Genomic DNA, 17,817 nt, shown 5'->3' with positions numbered 1-17,817 from the left:
AAACATAATTCAAATCTAGTTAATGTAGGACAACAAATTTAGACATTCAACACCATAATATTCACAGATATCTACCATACAGTAAATTATTAAATATGCAAAGAAGCAGAAAATTATGATCCATAAAAGTAAAGTGATGGAGAAACATATGCCATGCTAACAACACGAACAAGAAGAAAGCTGCAGTAACTATATTAATTTCAGACAAAGCGGATTTGAGAGTAAGGAAAAATCTCGAAAGTAAAGAAGGGCATTACATAATGATAAAATAATCAATTCTCCAAGAAGATATAACAATTCTTAATATGTATGTGCTTAACAACGAGCATCTAATATGTAACTATGTCTCAAACAATGAGTCTGATTTTGTCTCGTAGAAAGTGTGGCAGGATTTGGGTCCAAATTAACACTTGATATTTTACTTTTCAGACTCTTTTGCTTTTTTCCAGTCTTAGCATTCAGTTAGCCAGTAGCATCAACCCCTACTATTTACTCCACGTGGGTGAGGTAGGGCAGGACTTTATGGCTATTTCTGTTCCATGGGGTTTTAAATGAATATTAAACATTCCTATGTCTTCTTAATATGTTAAAATACATTCTCTATCATATTTATGGTGTGCATGTGCAAGTATTTTAAAGAGAACTCACGGAGTCACTAGAATTGAAATGCCTCCTCAGCATTTAACCTTTAGTTTTCGTCAAGATTTGAACTACAGAAGTTTACCTAGGCAATCTCTTCCTAGTCTATAGCACATGCAGCTGGTTTTATAAAGCAAATATTCAAATAAAATTTGTTATATCTTCTCCGAAATACTTCACAATAGACACTTTTATAGCATGTAGTTAGAAAAAAAAAAAAGGGCCTAAATGAAAATCAATGTACTCTTTAACATTCTCCTGAGACATTTTTATAAACAGATATTAAAAGGTCCTAAGATGGTAAGTGTGTGATAAGTATGTGTGTGCATGTAAAAGGTAAACCTTTTGGACTTATCTGTTGTAGATTTAAAAGGCAGGCTCTCTCTAACACACACATACACCCCCACACCCACATACACTCTTAGGTTTCATGCCACAATATTGTCATCATTAGCCTGTGTGCAAGCTAAGCTAAGCTATGAGGGAATCAATATATCCTTGAGAGATTGTACTTATTTTATGCTTGCTTCTTCTGCTATCTTCATAGGGTTTGTCCTGAGTGTTCTATAGAATTTATGAATTATCTATTTCATATAAATATGAGCTAATTATTTCTTTTTCTTTTTTATTAAATGGAAACTGTTGAGAAATGTTTCCAGTTTTGTGGGTACGATGAAAAAAAAAAAAGAGTATAGCAGAACAATGAGAAGTTGTATATCAAAGCAAGGTAACTGGTATTATTGCGTCAAACAAAATTTTCTTAGTAAACGGGTATTGTCTTTGTGGTAAGCATGTGGCATTAACAATGAGAAAGGGCAAGTTAAAATATGTAATTAGTTATTGAACCAAAGTATGAAACAATGTGTCCACACAAATTTAAGGGATAGATTGTCTGTACTATGCAATTTTGTTCCTTAAGTGTAAAGAACACAAAAATGATAAAAATGTTAATCTTTGTAACCATTAAAATCATGCTGTTAGTGGTTTCTTTTAGAAATAATGGAAGACCTGGTAATCGTGGCCTTGTATTTTCGAATGGAAATAATTAACTGCAGCAGAGCAGCAGTGGCATTTTGGAAATGAAACCATGATCTTTGTAGTAAAATATAGTTTAGCGTTATTTCCACCACTCCTTATTACATTTCTGACATTGAAAGATTTTTAAATCACTTTTCGGCATAGTATCATGAACCAATTACAATAAAAAGATGCTGCTGATAAAAGTTAAGTAATTATTTGGAGGATGAACTAAATATTAGGAAAAATATCAATTTGAAGTTTTCACAAGCAGGAAAAAAGTGCAAGAAGTAATTGCTAACTTTCAAGATCGCAATATATTATGGATCACAAAAGCACTACAAAATTTTTAAAAACTGTCCATTCAACATTTGCTATAAATTATAATAGTCACATGATTATTTCTGAGTCTTCATACATCAATGACCATTTCATATAATGCTTTCAGGCTATTGAAACATAGAAAATACAGTGTGTTCATGAAAAGATTGCATTATTTTATTGTGGAAGAAACTATGGGAATGTTTAGCTATTTGTCCCTTGAGTATGCTGCTCCGTCCCACATAAGCTCCTTTCTATCCTTCAAGCCAAGTGTTTATATTAACTTTGTCCTATCAACAATTTCTATCTCTTGTTGTTCATTGATATATCATGTTTCTCATTTGAGAAGAATTAATATGCAGTATTCATTCAGTATATGGAATATTTCATGTTATTATTGTTCCTTATCATTGAATATCTCTTGTAATGTTCCTGGGGTGAACAGCCAGGGTAGTAGTGAAATAAAAATTGGCTAATTACTAACAGCTCAGATGGTTGAAACTCGTGGTTGAGATGATTATCTGTGTAGCTTAATTGTGTGCTCTCCTTGGACCTCCTTCTGTAGGTAATTGAAAATCTGCTATTTTATTTCTTTAGCATAAACACTATATTCAGCTGTTAAATCATGTTGCCAAACTTCATTTTTTGTTTCTTGCTCTTAAAAGAGAATGCTAGTAGAAGAGGTTTGTTGCAATGTAACTCAGTTCAGTTGTTTTAAGTGTGTTTTTCAGATGTAAACTGTTTAGGTGATTTCTGAAACTAGGTGACTCAAAAGTAGATTTTTATAATACCATGTCAAAATTACTGCATACCTGCTTTAAAGCAAAAGAACATACTGCATCTTGTTTTAGAAAAAAACTTTTGAAACAATAAGTACTCTGAGCATCTAAAAGGACAGTTTAAGCAAATTTTTTTTTACTTTAAAAATTTATGCAAAACGTCAAAACACAGCTGCTTTTCCTCAGAGATTGAATACTATTTGGCTGTGTATTCCTTGGCAAGTTATATAAGTTTGGGTTTCCTTGAACCATTAGGATTTAATGACAGCTTCTTTATACCACATTCACTTTAGGGAACAAAATCCCTCGAAAGTACAGAATTTGGGAATGCCAAGAAATCATCTTTCCTTGAATATAGCTACCAATTGATGAACCCAGATCTTTCTGTTATATCATCAGTACTTTATCAAGCTCAAATTACACTAAATTACTGTTCAAATCATCCTAAAAGGAGACACTAGCTGTCAATTAAATAAACCGTTAGGTTTAACCTAAAATGAGTTACATGGGCACGATTAATCAGTTTTCGTCTTATTGCTGAGCTCTATCTGATTTCTACAGCCATTTTGCCAAAATAATTGGTGGATTTTATTACGAAGACTGGACAACTCCACTTTTAGTTTTATGTGTTATTTTATTTAAACAGTGTTAAAATGCATAGATATAACTAGGAGGTTAATAGAGACAATATAGAATTCTTAATGGATGAATAAAGTACAAAAAAATGTATAATAATCTCAGATTCAAATTTAGAAGTGTTAAGAAAATTGTAGGTTAATGAGAAACTAATACATAATACAACTTTGCATGCTTAGCTATATTTACCATGGAAAAATTATGTGAGGCCATGGGATAATACTGCTGGAATTTCTACTATGATTACTTTTATTCTTTTAATACCTATTTTCTAATTGTCTATACAATGTACAGGGCACCAGGTTTATAAAAAGAAAATATACAGTTCCTATGTATTAGTCAAAATACATGCATATGTCATCATAGCAGATAACCCCACTAAACTGCAAGAGATGGAAAAACGATTCCCCTGTGTTCCCAGAAATAGAGGAAAACGGAATAAACGTGGCCACAGAAGTTCATGCAGGATTGCCCTCTTGTTGTTACCAAATGTGTGGTTCTTTCTCCTTCCCTCATGTAGAACACACACTATTCATGTTAAACTCCATGCTTTATAGGTAATGTATGTTGTCAATATGATAGATAGGTTCTTGGAAACTGCAACATTAAGTGAAACAACATATAGCAGGTCCTTGAATAACATAATGGGGAAGATAAAAAAAATGGTTTTGTTATATACATTGTTTCATTTAATGTAGCTGTTTCCATGGACCTATCAAAGACATAAAGTGAGGACTTACTGTAATGGTCTTGTAACCACCCAACAGATTCACCTTGTCCACTGTCTAGACGGAGCTGTTATATTAAGACAGGGGAGCTGCAAGAGAGAAAGAGTAATTCACATAGAGCCAGCTGTGTAGGAAACCGAAGTTTTATTATTACTGAAACCAGTCTCCCTGAGAATTCAGGGACTGGAATTTTTGAAGATAATTTGACGGGAGTTCTGACTGTCAGGTTGGAGATGAAATCTTAGGGAGTCGAAGCTGTCCTCTTGACCTGAGTCAGTTCCTGGACGAGTGGCCACAAGACCAGACAAGCTAGTTGATTAATCTGGATAGTGTTTGCTGGTACATTGAATGCAACGTCTGCAAAATACATCAAGCAGTGATCTTACATTTCACAATAGTGATGTTATCTCCAGGAGCAATCTGGGGAGGTTAAGAATCTTGCAGCCTCCAGCTGCATGATTCCTAAACCATAATTTCTAATTTTGTGACTAATTTGTTAGTCTTGCAAAGGCAGTGTAGTACCCAGGCAGGAAGGGAATCTGTTTTGGAAAAGGGCTACTATTGTCTTTGTTTCAAAGCTAAACCATAAACTAAGTTTCTCCCAAAGATAGTTTGGCCTACACCCAAGAATGAAGACAGACAACTTTGAGGTTCGAAGCAAAGTGGAGTCAGTTAGGTCATACCTCTTTCACTGTAAAAATTGTCTCGGTTATAATTTTTACAAAAGCAGTTCTGATATCTTTAGTAGTACAAAATTAGTAGAATGCTGTGGTCTTGAAAATAAAGAATCAACATTATTATGTCAATTTTCCTTGAGTTACCTAAATGTAAGACTATTCCAATAAAAATACCATCAAGCATTTTTATGAACCTAGGTTTTAGGATTCATTTGGTAAAACCAACAAGTAAGAATACTTAGGAGGATCTTGAAAAATAGCAATGTTGATAGGAGGGTAAATCCTACCAAATGACAAAATATATTATCATGTTTATTTTATTAAATCAGTAGAGTATTTGCATATACATAGATACATGAATCAGTGGACCAGAAAAAAAAGTCAAGAAATAAAAAAAAGTTATATATGACAAATATGACATCTCACAACAGTTGGGAGAAAAGATGGGCTTTTAAAATTAGTGGTGTTGGAACTACACAACAGCAAAACACAAAATCAAAATTTGATCTGTTCCTCACACCATACACCCTGATGTGTTTCAAGTAGATCAGAGGTTGAAAAGATTGAAAAGTTAAATCAAACACAATACCAGTAGTAGAAGGCAAGGATGCTTTAATCTATTACCTGTGAGAAATGACTATTTTCTTCTTAAAATTCAGATACTGTAAGGGAAAATACTAATAAATTTGATAACATTTAAAAAAACTTTTGTCAGAAAGAAAATACCATCAGCAAAAAAAATAAATAAAAAAATTAAAAATCATATAAGTTACATAACAGAAAAATAGTTAATATCAATAATATACAAAGAGCTTGTAAAAAAAGAGAGAAGAAATAGCAACAGTCTTATAGGAAAATAGGCGTAAGATAAGAGCATATTAGCCATAGCTAAACATATGAAAATGTATACAACCTCACAAAATATATTAACATTAAAATTACATGGTGATTCCATTTCTCAGTTATCAGATTATTAACAATTCTAAAGCTTGACACAAATCAAAACTTGGCCTTACATTTTTTAATGGAAATAATTAACTGCAACAGAGCAGCAGTGGCATTTTGGAAATGAAACCATGATCTTTGTAGTAAAATATAGTTTAGCATAATTTCCACCACTCCTTACTACATTTCTGACACTGAAAGATTTTTAAATCACTCTTTGGCATAGTATCATGATCCAATTAAAATAAAAAGATGCTGCTGATAAAAGTTAAGTAATTATTTGGAGGATGAACTAAATATTAGAAAAAGAATCAATTTGAAGTTTTCACAAGCAGGAAAAAAGTGCAAGAAGTAATCGCTAACTTTCAAGATAGCCATGTATTATGGATCACAGAAACACTACAAAATTTTTAAAAACTGTCCATTCAACATTTGCTATAAATTATAATAGTCATGATTATTTCTGAGTCTTCATATGTCAATGACCACTTCATATAATGCTTTCAGGGTATAGAAACATAGAAAATACAGTGTGTTCATGAAAAGATTGCATTATTTTATTGTGGAAGAAACTATGGGAATGTTTAGCTATTTGTCCCTTGAGTATGCTGCTCCGTCCCACATAAGCTCCTTTCTATCCTTCAAAGTGTTTATATTAACTTTGTCCTATCAACAATTTCTATCTCTTGTTGTTCATTGATATATCATGTTTCTCATTTAAGAACAATTCATATGCAATATTCATTCAGTATATGGAATATTTCAAGTTATTAATAATTCACAGTTGTTCCTCATTATTGAATATCTCTTGTAATGTTCCTGGGGAGAACAGCCAGGGTAGTAGTGAAATAAAAATTGGCCAATTACTAACAGCTCAGATGGTTGAAACTCATGGTTGAGATGATTATCTGTGTAGCTTAATTGTGTGCTCTCCTTGGACCTCCTTCTGCGGGTAATTGAAAATCTGCTATGTGATTTCTTTAGCATAAATACTATATGCAGCTGTTAAATCATGTTGCCAAACTTCCTTTTTTTTCTTGCTCTTAAAGGAGAATGCTAGTAGAAGAGGTTTATTGTAATGTAACAGTTCAGTTGTGTAAATGTGCTTTTCAGATGTAAACTGTTTAGGTGATTTCTGAAGCTAGGTGACTCAAAAGTAGATTTTTATAATACCATGTCAAAATTACTGCATACCTGCTTTAAAGCAAAAGAACATACTGCATCGTGTTTTAGAAAAAAAAAACTTTTGAAACAATAAGTACTCTGAGCATCTAAAAGGACAGTTTAAGCAAATATTTTTTGTTTTACTTTAAAAGTATATGCAAAACGTCAAAACACAGCTGTTTTCCCTCAGAGATTGAATACTATTTGGCTGTGTATTCCTTGGCAAGTTATATAAGATTGGGTTTCCTTGAACCATTAGGATTTAATGACAGCTTCTTTATACCACATTCACTTTAGGCAACAGAATACCTCGAAAGTACAGAATTTGGGAATGCCAGAAAATCATCTTTCCTTAAATATAGCTACCAATTGATGAACACAGATCTTTGTGTTATATCATCAGTACTTTATCAACTCAAATTACACTAAATTACTGTTCAAATCATCCTAAAAGGAGACACTAGCTGTCAGTTAAATAAACCATTAGGTTTAACATAAAATGAGTCACATGGGCATGATTAATCAGTTTTGCTGAGCTCTATCTGATTTCTAGACCCATTTTACCAAAGTAATTGATGGATTTTATTATGAAGACTGGACAATTCCACTTTTAGTTTTATGTGTTATTTTATTTAAACAGTGTTAAAAGACATAGATATGACTAGGAGGAGATTAATAGAGACAATATAGAATTCTTAATGGATGAATAAAGTACAGAAAAATGTATAATAATCTCAGATGCAAATTTAGAAGAGTTATTATCTTAATAGAGACCAAAATTCAGATTCTGTAAGAGAAAATAGTAATACATTTGATAACATTTAATTAAAAAATCTTTTGTCAGAAAGAAAACACCATCAGCAAAAAAAAAAAGAAAAAATTATGTAAGTTATATAACAGAAAAATAGTGTCAGTAATATACAAAGAGCTTGTAAAACAAGAGAAGAAAACAGCAATAGCCTTATAGAAAATAGGCATAAGATAAGAGCATATTAGCCACAGCTTAAACATATAAAAATGTATACAACCTCACAGAATACATTAACATTAAAATTACATGGTCATTCCATTTCTCACTTACCAGATTGTTAACAATTCAAAAGCCTGACCACAGAGTTTTGTTTGTTTGTTTGTTTGTTTGGCAAAGCTATGGAAAAAATAGGCAATCCGAACTACAAAAGGGTACAACCACTTTGGAGTAAAATTTGTCAAGATGTAACAAAAAGAGTCTGACTCAATTTTTTGTAATGGACAGCAGACAACTTTTAAGCCTCACCACTCCCACTTGCCCTTCCACACACATCTGGGCAAGCTGATGAGGAAGCCTGTGTGCTCTTACCTTTGATATCAGTAGGAAGTTCAAAACACACAAGTGCTAGCCCCTACGCAATAATTCTTACCCTAACCCCACTGCCAGCTACCATAAAAAACAAACTAGTCTCCTTCCTCCAGTTTCTCAAGCCATCCTTATTTATGTTTGAGACGTTGCCCTGTTCTTGTCAGAAAAACTCATTGTGTGATTAATAGAACTTTTTATACCATCTTGGTGCATATGTGGCACCATCAGCCTTGATATCCAAACCAAATTTTGGGTGAGGGTCCATCACATTTTTGTGGGACGGCTGTGATAGGGTTGTCTAGAGGGATAGAACTAATAGGATATATGTATATATGAAAGGGAGTTTATTAGGAGACATGACTCATACAGTAACAAGGTGAAGTCCCACAATAGGCTATCTGCAAGTTGAGCAGCAAGGAAGCCAGTAGTGGCCAAGTCCAAGTCCCAAAAATCTCAAAAGTTGGGAAGCTAACATTGCAGCCTTCAGTCTATGTCTGAAGGTCCGAGAGCCCCTGGCAAGACGCTAGTATAAGTTCACGAGTCCAAAAGCCAACTAACTTGGACTCTCATGTTTAAGGGTGGGAAGCATCCAACACAAAAGAAAGATGAAGGCTGGGAGACTCAGCAAGTCAGCTTCTTCCACCTTCTTCTCCTGATTTTTCTAGCCACACTGGCAGGCAATTGAATGGTGCCCACCCACATTGTGGGTGTGTCTTCCTAAGAGTGAGTCTTGATCTCCCAGCCCACTGATGCAAATGTTAATTTATCCTGGCAACACCCGGAAACAATACTTTGCATCCTTCAGCCCAATCAAGTTGACACTCAATATTAACCATCACAATGGCCAAACACATTTATTTACTTTTGACTCAGAGTCCACTTCTAAGAATCCATCTCAAAGTCATCTAGCAAAAAAATATAAAAATATGGGCGGTCCCGGCTTCTGTGGGGCGCTGCCCGGTGGCTCTGGCCCCGCGGGGCCATTGGCCCAGCCCGCCGGCCCCTGAGCTCCAGTAGCCCGCCGCTGCAGGAGCTGTTCGCCCAGGGCGGGCCCTTGCGGACCTTCCTCCAGCGCCAGGCGGGGTCTGAAGCCCATTTGAAGGTCAGGAGGCCGGAGTTGGCGGCAGTGATCAAACTGCTGAACGAGAAGGAGCAGGAGCTGCGGGAGACCGAGCCCTTGCTGCACGATGAGAATGAAGATTTAAGGAAACTTGCAGAGAATGAAATAACTCTGTGTCAAAAAGAAATAACTCAGCTGAAGCATCAGATTATCTTACTTTTGGTTCCCTCAGAAGAAACAGATGAAAATGAACTGCAGGAGTTGGAGGTCAGGAGGCAATGTTGTTTACTTCAGAGATATTTGATATGTATCAACAATATGCTGCATTTAAAAGACGGCATTTCGAAACCCTGGAGTATTTTCCAAGTGAAATAGGTGGCCTTAGACATGCATCTGCCAGTATTGGGGGTTCAGAAGCCTATAGGCACATGAAATTTGAAGGAGGTGTGCACAGAGTACAAAGAGTGCCAAAGACACAAAAGCAAGGCCGCATCCATACTAGCACCATGACTGTAGCGATATTACCCCAGCCTACTGAGATTAATCTCGTGATTAATCCGAAAGATTTGAGAATTGACACTAAGCGAGCCAGTGGAGCTGGGGGGCAGCATGTAAATACCACAGACAGTGCTGTCCGGATAGTTCATCTTCCAACAAGTGTTGTTTCTAAATGTCAACAAGAGAGATCTCAACTGAAAAATAGAGAGCTGGCTATGACAAAGTTACGTGCCAAACTGTACAGCATGCATCTAGAAAAATAAACAAATAAAAGACAGAATGCTAGAAAAATTCAGATTGGAAGTAAAGGAAGATCAGAGAAAATAAGAACATATAATTTTCCACAGAACCGGGTCACAGATCACAGAATAAGCAAGACACTGCATGATCTTGAAACTTTTATGCAAGGAGATGATCTACTGGATGAACTTGTACAGTCATTGAAGGAATACGCCGATTATGAATCTTTAGTAGAAATTATTTCCCAAAAAGTTTAAGTTGATTTGTTATTTATAGACTTTTGTAGCTTAGAAAAATTCTACAGCACATCCACATAGGGTGAAAATACCCTTATTCTCTTAAAAAACATGATTTAATACAGTTGGAGGTAATATGCATATTTTGAAGTCATAGATAATTTACACAGATCTCTCTCAATGCATTAGCAAAAATCATACAATATACAGATGGTCCTCGATTTACATTGTCGTTAATTCCCAGTAAACCCATCATAAGTTAAAAATGCATATAACGTTAGCAACACAGCAGCCTCCTACTTAATGACAGCCTGATGTAACAATTTTCCAATTTTACCGTGGTATGAAAGAGGCATAATTTGTAAGTCCTAAGGAGCTCCTCAGCTTGAAATGGGGCTGCATCCCTGTAAACCCATCATAAAGTCAAAAAATCCTAAAACCATCATAAGTTGGTGACCACCAGTAATCAAGATGTAGTGGTAAATCTTGGACACTTCCTTACAATAAGTAGACAAAGGAAAATCATGCTTTGTCCTGTTCTGTGTAAGTATTTAATGAATGATCAAAAATTCAGTTTAAATATTATGAAAAACTTTAAACATAAAGTAGTAGAAATATGACAGTAAATACTGGATCCTGATATCTAGTCAGGAGACAGAAACCATACCATTAACTTGAACAGGGATAATTTTAATATAAAAAACTGTTAACTGATAATGGTATTAGCTTTTAAGAGGGATGAAAGAGAGCTACGATGTTCTAGGACTGAGAGTACCCAAGTAAAGAATAACCTCGAAAGGGGCTCCCGTTACACATAGTGAAGTCAGGCCTGATGGAGAGAGAGTGGCTATAGCCTACTCAGTGATGGAGAAATTCCCTGTTTCACCTTGGGCCAGAGCTGGTGTACAGCTGGTGGATCAGTCTTACAAGAAAAGAACCTCACACCTTCTACTGGTAAGCCAGAAGCCTCTTGCTAGGGTGTGAGCAAAACTTGGACAGGAACTCTCAGTAGATGTTTGTGTTTGTCAAGATTCTCCAGACAAACTCCCTTAAAAGGATTGGCTTGTGTGATTAAGTCTAGCAAGTCCAGAAGCTGGAGTGTGAGGCAGGAGGCTTGAGACCCAGGAAAGCTGATGGTGCAGGTCCAATCCAAAGGTATCTGTTGGAGGATTCTCTTGTTCTTGGAAGAGGACAGTCGTTTCTTCTCTTCAGACCTTCACCTGACTGGATCAAGCCTACTAACATTGAGGAGGGCAGTCTGCATTACTCAAAGTTCACTGATTTAAATGTCAATCTCATGTAAAAACACCCTCACAGAAACACCTAGCATAATGTTTGACCTTATCATTGGAAAATCAGAGCAGAAGTTAAATCTCTTAAAAAAAAAAAAGTATGACCCAGTAGCTAGGCACCCTGTGGCCCAGTCAAGTTGACACATAAAATTAACTGTCACAGTATCATCTTAGAAGCAAGAGAAGCCCCTTTATTCTGCAGTGCCCCTCTACCAATACCTACTGACAAAGAACAGGGTGCTATCTGGCATGGGAGAAATGTTCAGTTTGCTATGGCTTGAATGTGTCCCCTCAAATTCAAGTATTGCCAATGTGACAGCATCAAGAGGTGGGCCCTTTAAGAGATCACTAGGCCATGAGGGATTCTCTCAGGACTGGGATGAAGGCCCTTAATAAAAGAGGCTTCAGGGAGCATCCTGCTAGTGTGCCTTCTGTATGTGAGAACACAGCAATTAAGCCCTAGTCAACAAGTGCCAGCTCCTTGATCTTAGACTTCCCATCCTCCAGAACTGTAAGAAATATATTTCTGTTCTTTACAAATTAAAAAAAATATATATATAAAAATATGTATCCACATAATTATTTCTTACAGCACTGGTTTTGTCATTGCAAACAACTGGAAACAATCTGAATGTCCAGTAATAGGGGACTGTTTAAGAAAAGGATTGAGCAACCAAACAATTAAATACTGTACAAGTGTAAAAAGAAATAAGGAAGACCTCTGTATGCTATTATGGAATGACATCCAAAACACGTTATGAAGTGAGAAAGGGCACATATATAACAATTTGTATGGTACGCTAACTTGCACTTAAATAAGAAAAATTGATATATCTATATCTATACATATTTATTTTTTTCTTTACAAAAAAATAAGGTAATACTAAAACAAATTAGCAAAATGTTCACCTCAATAAAAAGTGGTAGGGACAGGGTGTAGTGGAAGGAAATGGAAGACAGATTACCATGCTTATAAATTTGACTTTGGTAGTATATAACTGTCTTACATATTATAAACAAAATGAAATCAAAATGAAAAATCAATACTTAAAAATAAAAAAACAAAAATTATACCATCTGAACTGTGTATCTTGTCAGAGGCCTACACTCACACATAATTATTTCAAATGACTTTAAAATGAGTTAACTACGTATCCTTAGTAGGGATTAGCCTAAGGACGAAAGAAAATGCAAAGAAACATTAAACTGACTTATGATTATATTTTTACTAACCATATTGATCATTTTATTCTGAAGATTTGTGTAGATATTGCCAGAGAAAGCAAATAAATATTTGTGTTAATGTCATTGGAAGCTAAGACTTTCAGTATAATTAAACAGATACTTAATACTCTGAACTAATTTTAAAGGGAAAATATCAGTAAGAATTTATGATATAAATTCTAAAATCTGTAAATCTGTTTTCTTGATTTGCACTGAAAAAAAAAAAAAAAGACAAACATATATGTGATGAGTTGTCCTAAATTTGCAATGATGAACTCTATGATTTTTCCAATTAAGGCAACCAGAGATTCTTGGAGAAATAATAATAATAAAAAAAAAGGGGGAGTGGTAAACAAAATGTGCAAAATGAGCCTGGAGCATGTTGTCATGCCAGAAAACAGGGAAGCTATAAAAAGAAATGATTTGCATCATGTTAAAAGGATTCAGATGCCTAAAGAGTTTCCTGCTAGCCAAAGTTCAGATAATATGAGCATCAAAAGTAGTAATAACTACAGTGCATAGAAACACATGGCAAATTCATGAATTAATTATGTTGAGTTAAAAAAAACAACTTCAGTTTGCAGGTTTCTGTGGAACCAGTTTTGGAAACTGGCAAATGAAGGAAAGAGTCGCGCAGTTTTCTTGCTTCTCTTGTGCAAATTGTACTCAGGGTAGCCAAATAGTGCAAAAAGTTTTTAAAAATTACTTTTGCTAACAAATAACAAATTGAAAGAATTAGTATATTCCCATTTTGCAAAGTCTAGTGAAATCACAGATTTGAGAAATGATCGTAAATGAATGCTGAAACTATTATGTGAAAAGCTGATGGATAATTTAATAATGAATTGATGAATGAAGCTGACACACTTGACTTACTGATCAAACTTTTTATCACTGTAAAAGGAGACAACGGGACATTATGAATCTCTGTATATGATTCTATGGAAAGTTAAAGAAGCCCACTATATGTGAATTTTCATTACCAAACAACTGTACCTGAGAACCGCAATCTGTATGACATACGGGAGATAGATCAACATATTAAATAGTATCATGAAAATACAATCTATGAAATCTTGAGTGTGTAGAACTATAGTAGTAGGTTTTAAACTTTAGTGTGCATCAGCAGATTGTTGGGCTCTTAACTCTAGAGTTTCAGGTTCAATAGGTTTGGGGCGTTCCTTAAGAACTTACATTTCTAAGTTTAAGTTCAATTTAAGTTCCCGATGATGTTCCCAGATGATGCTGATCCCTGCTGATCTCAGGACTACCAGTGGCCTTTTCCCACAAATACAGTGAACATATAGAGTAATATACACTTAGGAAACACTCCAGGAATATGGCATGTGTAGATCCTCTTTGGATTCTGATTTGAAAAAAGTTTGTAATAAATGTTCATGAAGAAATTGGAGAAATAGGCTCAGTGATACTTTACTGTAGACATTATTATTAAATGTTAATATGTGATAAACATGTTTTCTGTGGTTTCTTTAGGTGTGAATTTTAGAGATATATACTAGAACATTATTGGCTAAATGATATTAAAGATGTTGAATACGTGGTGTTGTATATAGTATTCTCTATATGTTCAACATTTTCTAAAATAAAAATTGATTTATAAAGCCAGAATGTAAATCTATTTTCATTGTCATTTCTAAAAACCCAGAAGGTTTCTGGATATTATAAAGACATTCAATATAGATATAGTTGTGTCAATTTTATAGCATTTAATTTTCAGATGAGAGTTTTGTTATAGTTTATAAAAGAGGCTTTCCTATTGAGGACTCAGAACTATTTTGGAACCTAAAAATAAATGTGATTCCCAGCAGCTTCAAGTTTTGATATTCAACAAGCTAATACTTTTTTAAGTTAAATATAATGAGCTATTGCTCAGCAAAAGAATGTGTTTTTTCCTTTTAACTTCTAAAAAATTCTGTATCTAATGTATAAATACTATAGAAAAATACGGGGTAATGTAAAAATATAGGGACATTGTGGCTAAAGAATTAAAATCATTTGTAAAATAAACATATCCTTATGGCAAAAAAATCAGCAGCTAAAGCACCAGTTCTTTTCAAGTTATATTCTCAAACATTATATAAATTATAAAAATATTATGGATTACACTATGCTGTATGTTTTCATTTTATTATTTGTTATATATTGATATATTACATATTTATATTTAGTTTTATGATATATAATATAGCATATATATATCACATATATATAGAGAGAGAGGAGAGAGAGAGAGAGAGACTTTGTGAACCTCCCTTCTCTCCCTCAATTTAATGGGGACTGCCTTGAGATGAGGCTGTTAGTATGGTCTCTTGGAAGGCCACAAACTTAATGGGATTTTTGTTCTGAGTTACTTTATTAAATTAAAAGGTTTTACTAGGTGCCACACTCTTAAGCAAACTTTTCCCAGAGGAAATTTAAATCAGATTAAAAGTTTTATTGGGCATTCATTCCTTAAAGTCTTATCACTCTTGCCTTTTATATTTGGAGCTCAGAAGTAGTCTTTTACACACTGGAATTTCTGGACTTTTCTATTTCCATTATTATTATTATTTGCTTTGAAACTAACCAATTATTTTCAGAGTTCTTCTTTTGCTGGTAATACTATGCCAAACACAACAAATAACAACTAACACAATTACCATTAGGTTGATGCAAAAGTAATTGAGATTTTTGCAATGAAATTGTTGCAAAAAACACAATTACTTTTGCACCAACCTAATAACATTTTCATTTTCTACTTTGCTTTCTAACTTCTTTTTGTCTACAAGTTCATTTGTTCTATGTTCTAATGAATAATTTGTGAAACATGACAGTTATTCCAAATGTCTTGTCATTGTATAATATGGTTACCATCCTTCCCAGCTATATTAAAATGTTTTATTTTATTTTACTGTTTCCACATCTACCATCAAAGTAAGGTTAATTTTTTTTTTTTTTTTATTCATCCTAGTAGGTTGGGCTATGCTGCAGTTACAGAGGCTGGCAAATTTCAGAGGCTCTGCACAATCACCCAGGGACAGAGGCTGATAGACTTTTCACTCTCTTGAAGCTACACCATTTAGAATGTGTATATGTGATAACCTGTCAGGGGAAGAAAAGACTGGAACTGATTTTTTTAAACCAATTAGCCATAACTGTGGCACCATCTGCAGCCTAATTATAAAGGAAAGTATAATTATCCTGTGTACCTGAAGGGGGAGAAAACTCCATTAGATATTAATGCACACTAGAAATCCATACCACACCTTGGCCTAAAACACCATGAATCAAACAGATAGGCAAACTCCATGTTACAGTACAGAGCAATAACTGATATGATAAAAGTATGCAGTGTGCTACAAAACATGGTGAGTGATATAGAGGATCTCTCGTGGTTTTGTCTCTTCCATGCTTGTATTAGTGCATTCTCTCATTGCTCTAAAAAACAGACTGGGTAATTTACAAAGAATAGAGGTTTAATTGGCTTATGGATCCACAGGCTGTACAGAAAGCATGGTGGCATCAGCTTTTGGGGAGGCCTCAGGGAACTTACAATCATGATAGAAGGTGAGGGGGAGGAAGCCCTTCACATGGCTGGAGATACAGGAAGAGAGAAGAGGAGGTGCCACACACTTTTAAACAACCAGATATCGTGAGAATTCACTTACTAGCATGAGAACAGCACCAAGAAGAAATCTGCTCCCATGATTTAATCACCACCCACCAGGCCCCATCTCCAACATGGGGGATTTTGTTTTGTTTTGTTTTGTTTTGAAATGAAGTCTCACTCTGTCACCTAGGCTGGAGTTCGGTGACGCGATCTCAGCTCACTGCAACCTGTTTCCCAGGTTCAAGTGATTCTCCTGCCTCAGCCTCCTGAGTAGCTGGAACTAATAGGCGTTCGCTACTACGCCCAGCTAATTTTTGTCTTTTTAGTAGAGACAGAGTTTCACCATTTTGGTCAGGGTGGTCTCAAACTCCTGACCTCAAGTGATCTGCCTGCCCCGACCTCCCAAAGTGCTGGGATTACAGGCTTGAGCCACCATGCTGGGCCAACATTGGGGATTACAATTAAACATAAGATTTGGCTGGGACACAGAGCCAAACCATATCATTCTGCCCCTACCCCCTCCAAAATCTCATGTCTTTCTCACATTCCAAAATATAATCATGCCTTCCAAACTGTCCTCCAAAGTCTTAACTCATTTCAGCATTAACTCAAAAGTCCAAAATCTCATCTGAGATGAGCCTAGTTCCTTCTACGTATGAGGCTGTAAAATAAAAAATAAGTTAGTTACTTCCAAGATACAATGAGGATACAGGCATTGGGTAAATATTCCCATTCCAAAAGGGAGATATCGTCCAAAACAGAGGGGATATAGGCCCCATATGAGTCCCAAACACAGCAGGGCAGTCATTAAATCTTAAAGATCCAAAATAATCTCTTTAGACTCCATATTCCTTATCTAGAACACACTGATGCAAGGAATTATTTGAATCTTCTCTCTCTCTCTCTCTCTTTTTTTTTTACTTTGTTAGTCTATCAGTCTTACCTTTGGTCTGTCAATCTTGTTTGTTTTTTGCAGAAACAACTCAGTTTTATTGAATTTTTTTTTTTTTTTTTTTTTTTTTTTTTTTGAGACGGAGTCTCGCTCTGTCGCCCAGGCTGGAGTGCAGTGGCCGGATCTCAGCTCACTGCAAGCTCCGCCTCCCGGGTTCCCGCCATTCTCCTGCCTCAGCCTCCCGAGTAGCTGGGGCTACAGGCGCCCGCCACCTCGCCCGGCTAGTTTTTTTTTGTATTTTTTTAGTAGAGACGGGGTTTCACCATGTTAGCCAGGATGGTCTCGATCTCCCGACCTCGTGATCCGCCCGTCTCGGCCTCCCAAAGTGCTGGGATTACAGGCTTGAGCCACCGCGCCCGGCCAGTTTTATTGATTTTTTTAGGGATTATTGTATTTCAATTTCACTAAGTTCTCTGATTTTAGTTATTTCTTTTCTGCTAGTTTTGGAGTTGATTTGTTT

The 17,817-nt window shown here is 35.3% G+C and overlaps 1 protein-coding gene across 1 annotated transcript; it reads left to right on the top strand.

Moving 5' to 3' along the window:
* Positions 1-9,175: 9,175 nt before the first annotated feature.
* Positions 9,176-11,018, top strand: LOC126945949 (peptide chain release factor 1-like, mitochondrial). Its single transcript, XM_050775895.1, is given in 1 exon segment — positions 9,176-11,018. A coding segment is annotated over 1 exon segment (717 nt). The 5' UTR covers positions 9,176-9,583; the 3' UTR covers positions 10,301-11,018.
* Positions 11,019-17,817: the final 6,799 nt, after the last annotated feature.

Source organism: Macaca thibetana, chromosome X, assembly GCF_024542745.1.
Source record: "Macaca thibetana thibetana isolate TM-01 chromosome X, ASM2454274v1, whole genome shotgun sequence".
Lineage (NCBI taxonomy): Eukaryota > Metazoa > Chordata > Mammalia > Primates > Cercopithecidae > Macaca > Macaca thibetana.
The sequence above is the reverse complement of the archived record's forward strand: the minus strand, read 5'-3'. Positions and strand labels throughout refer to the sequence as shown.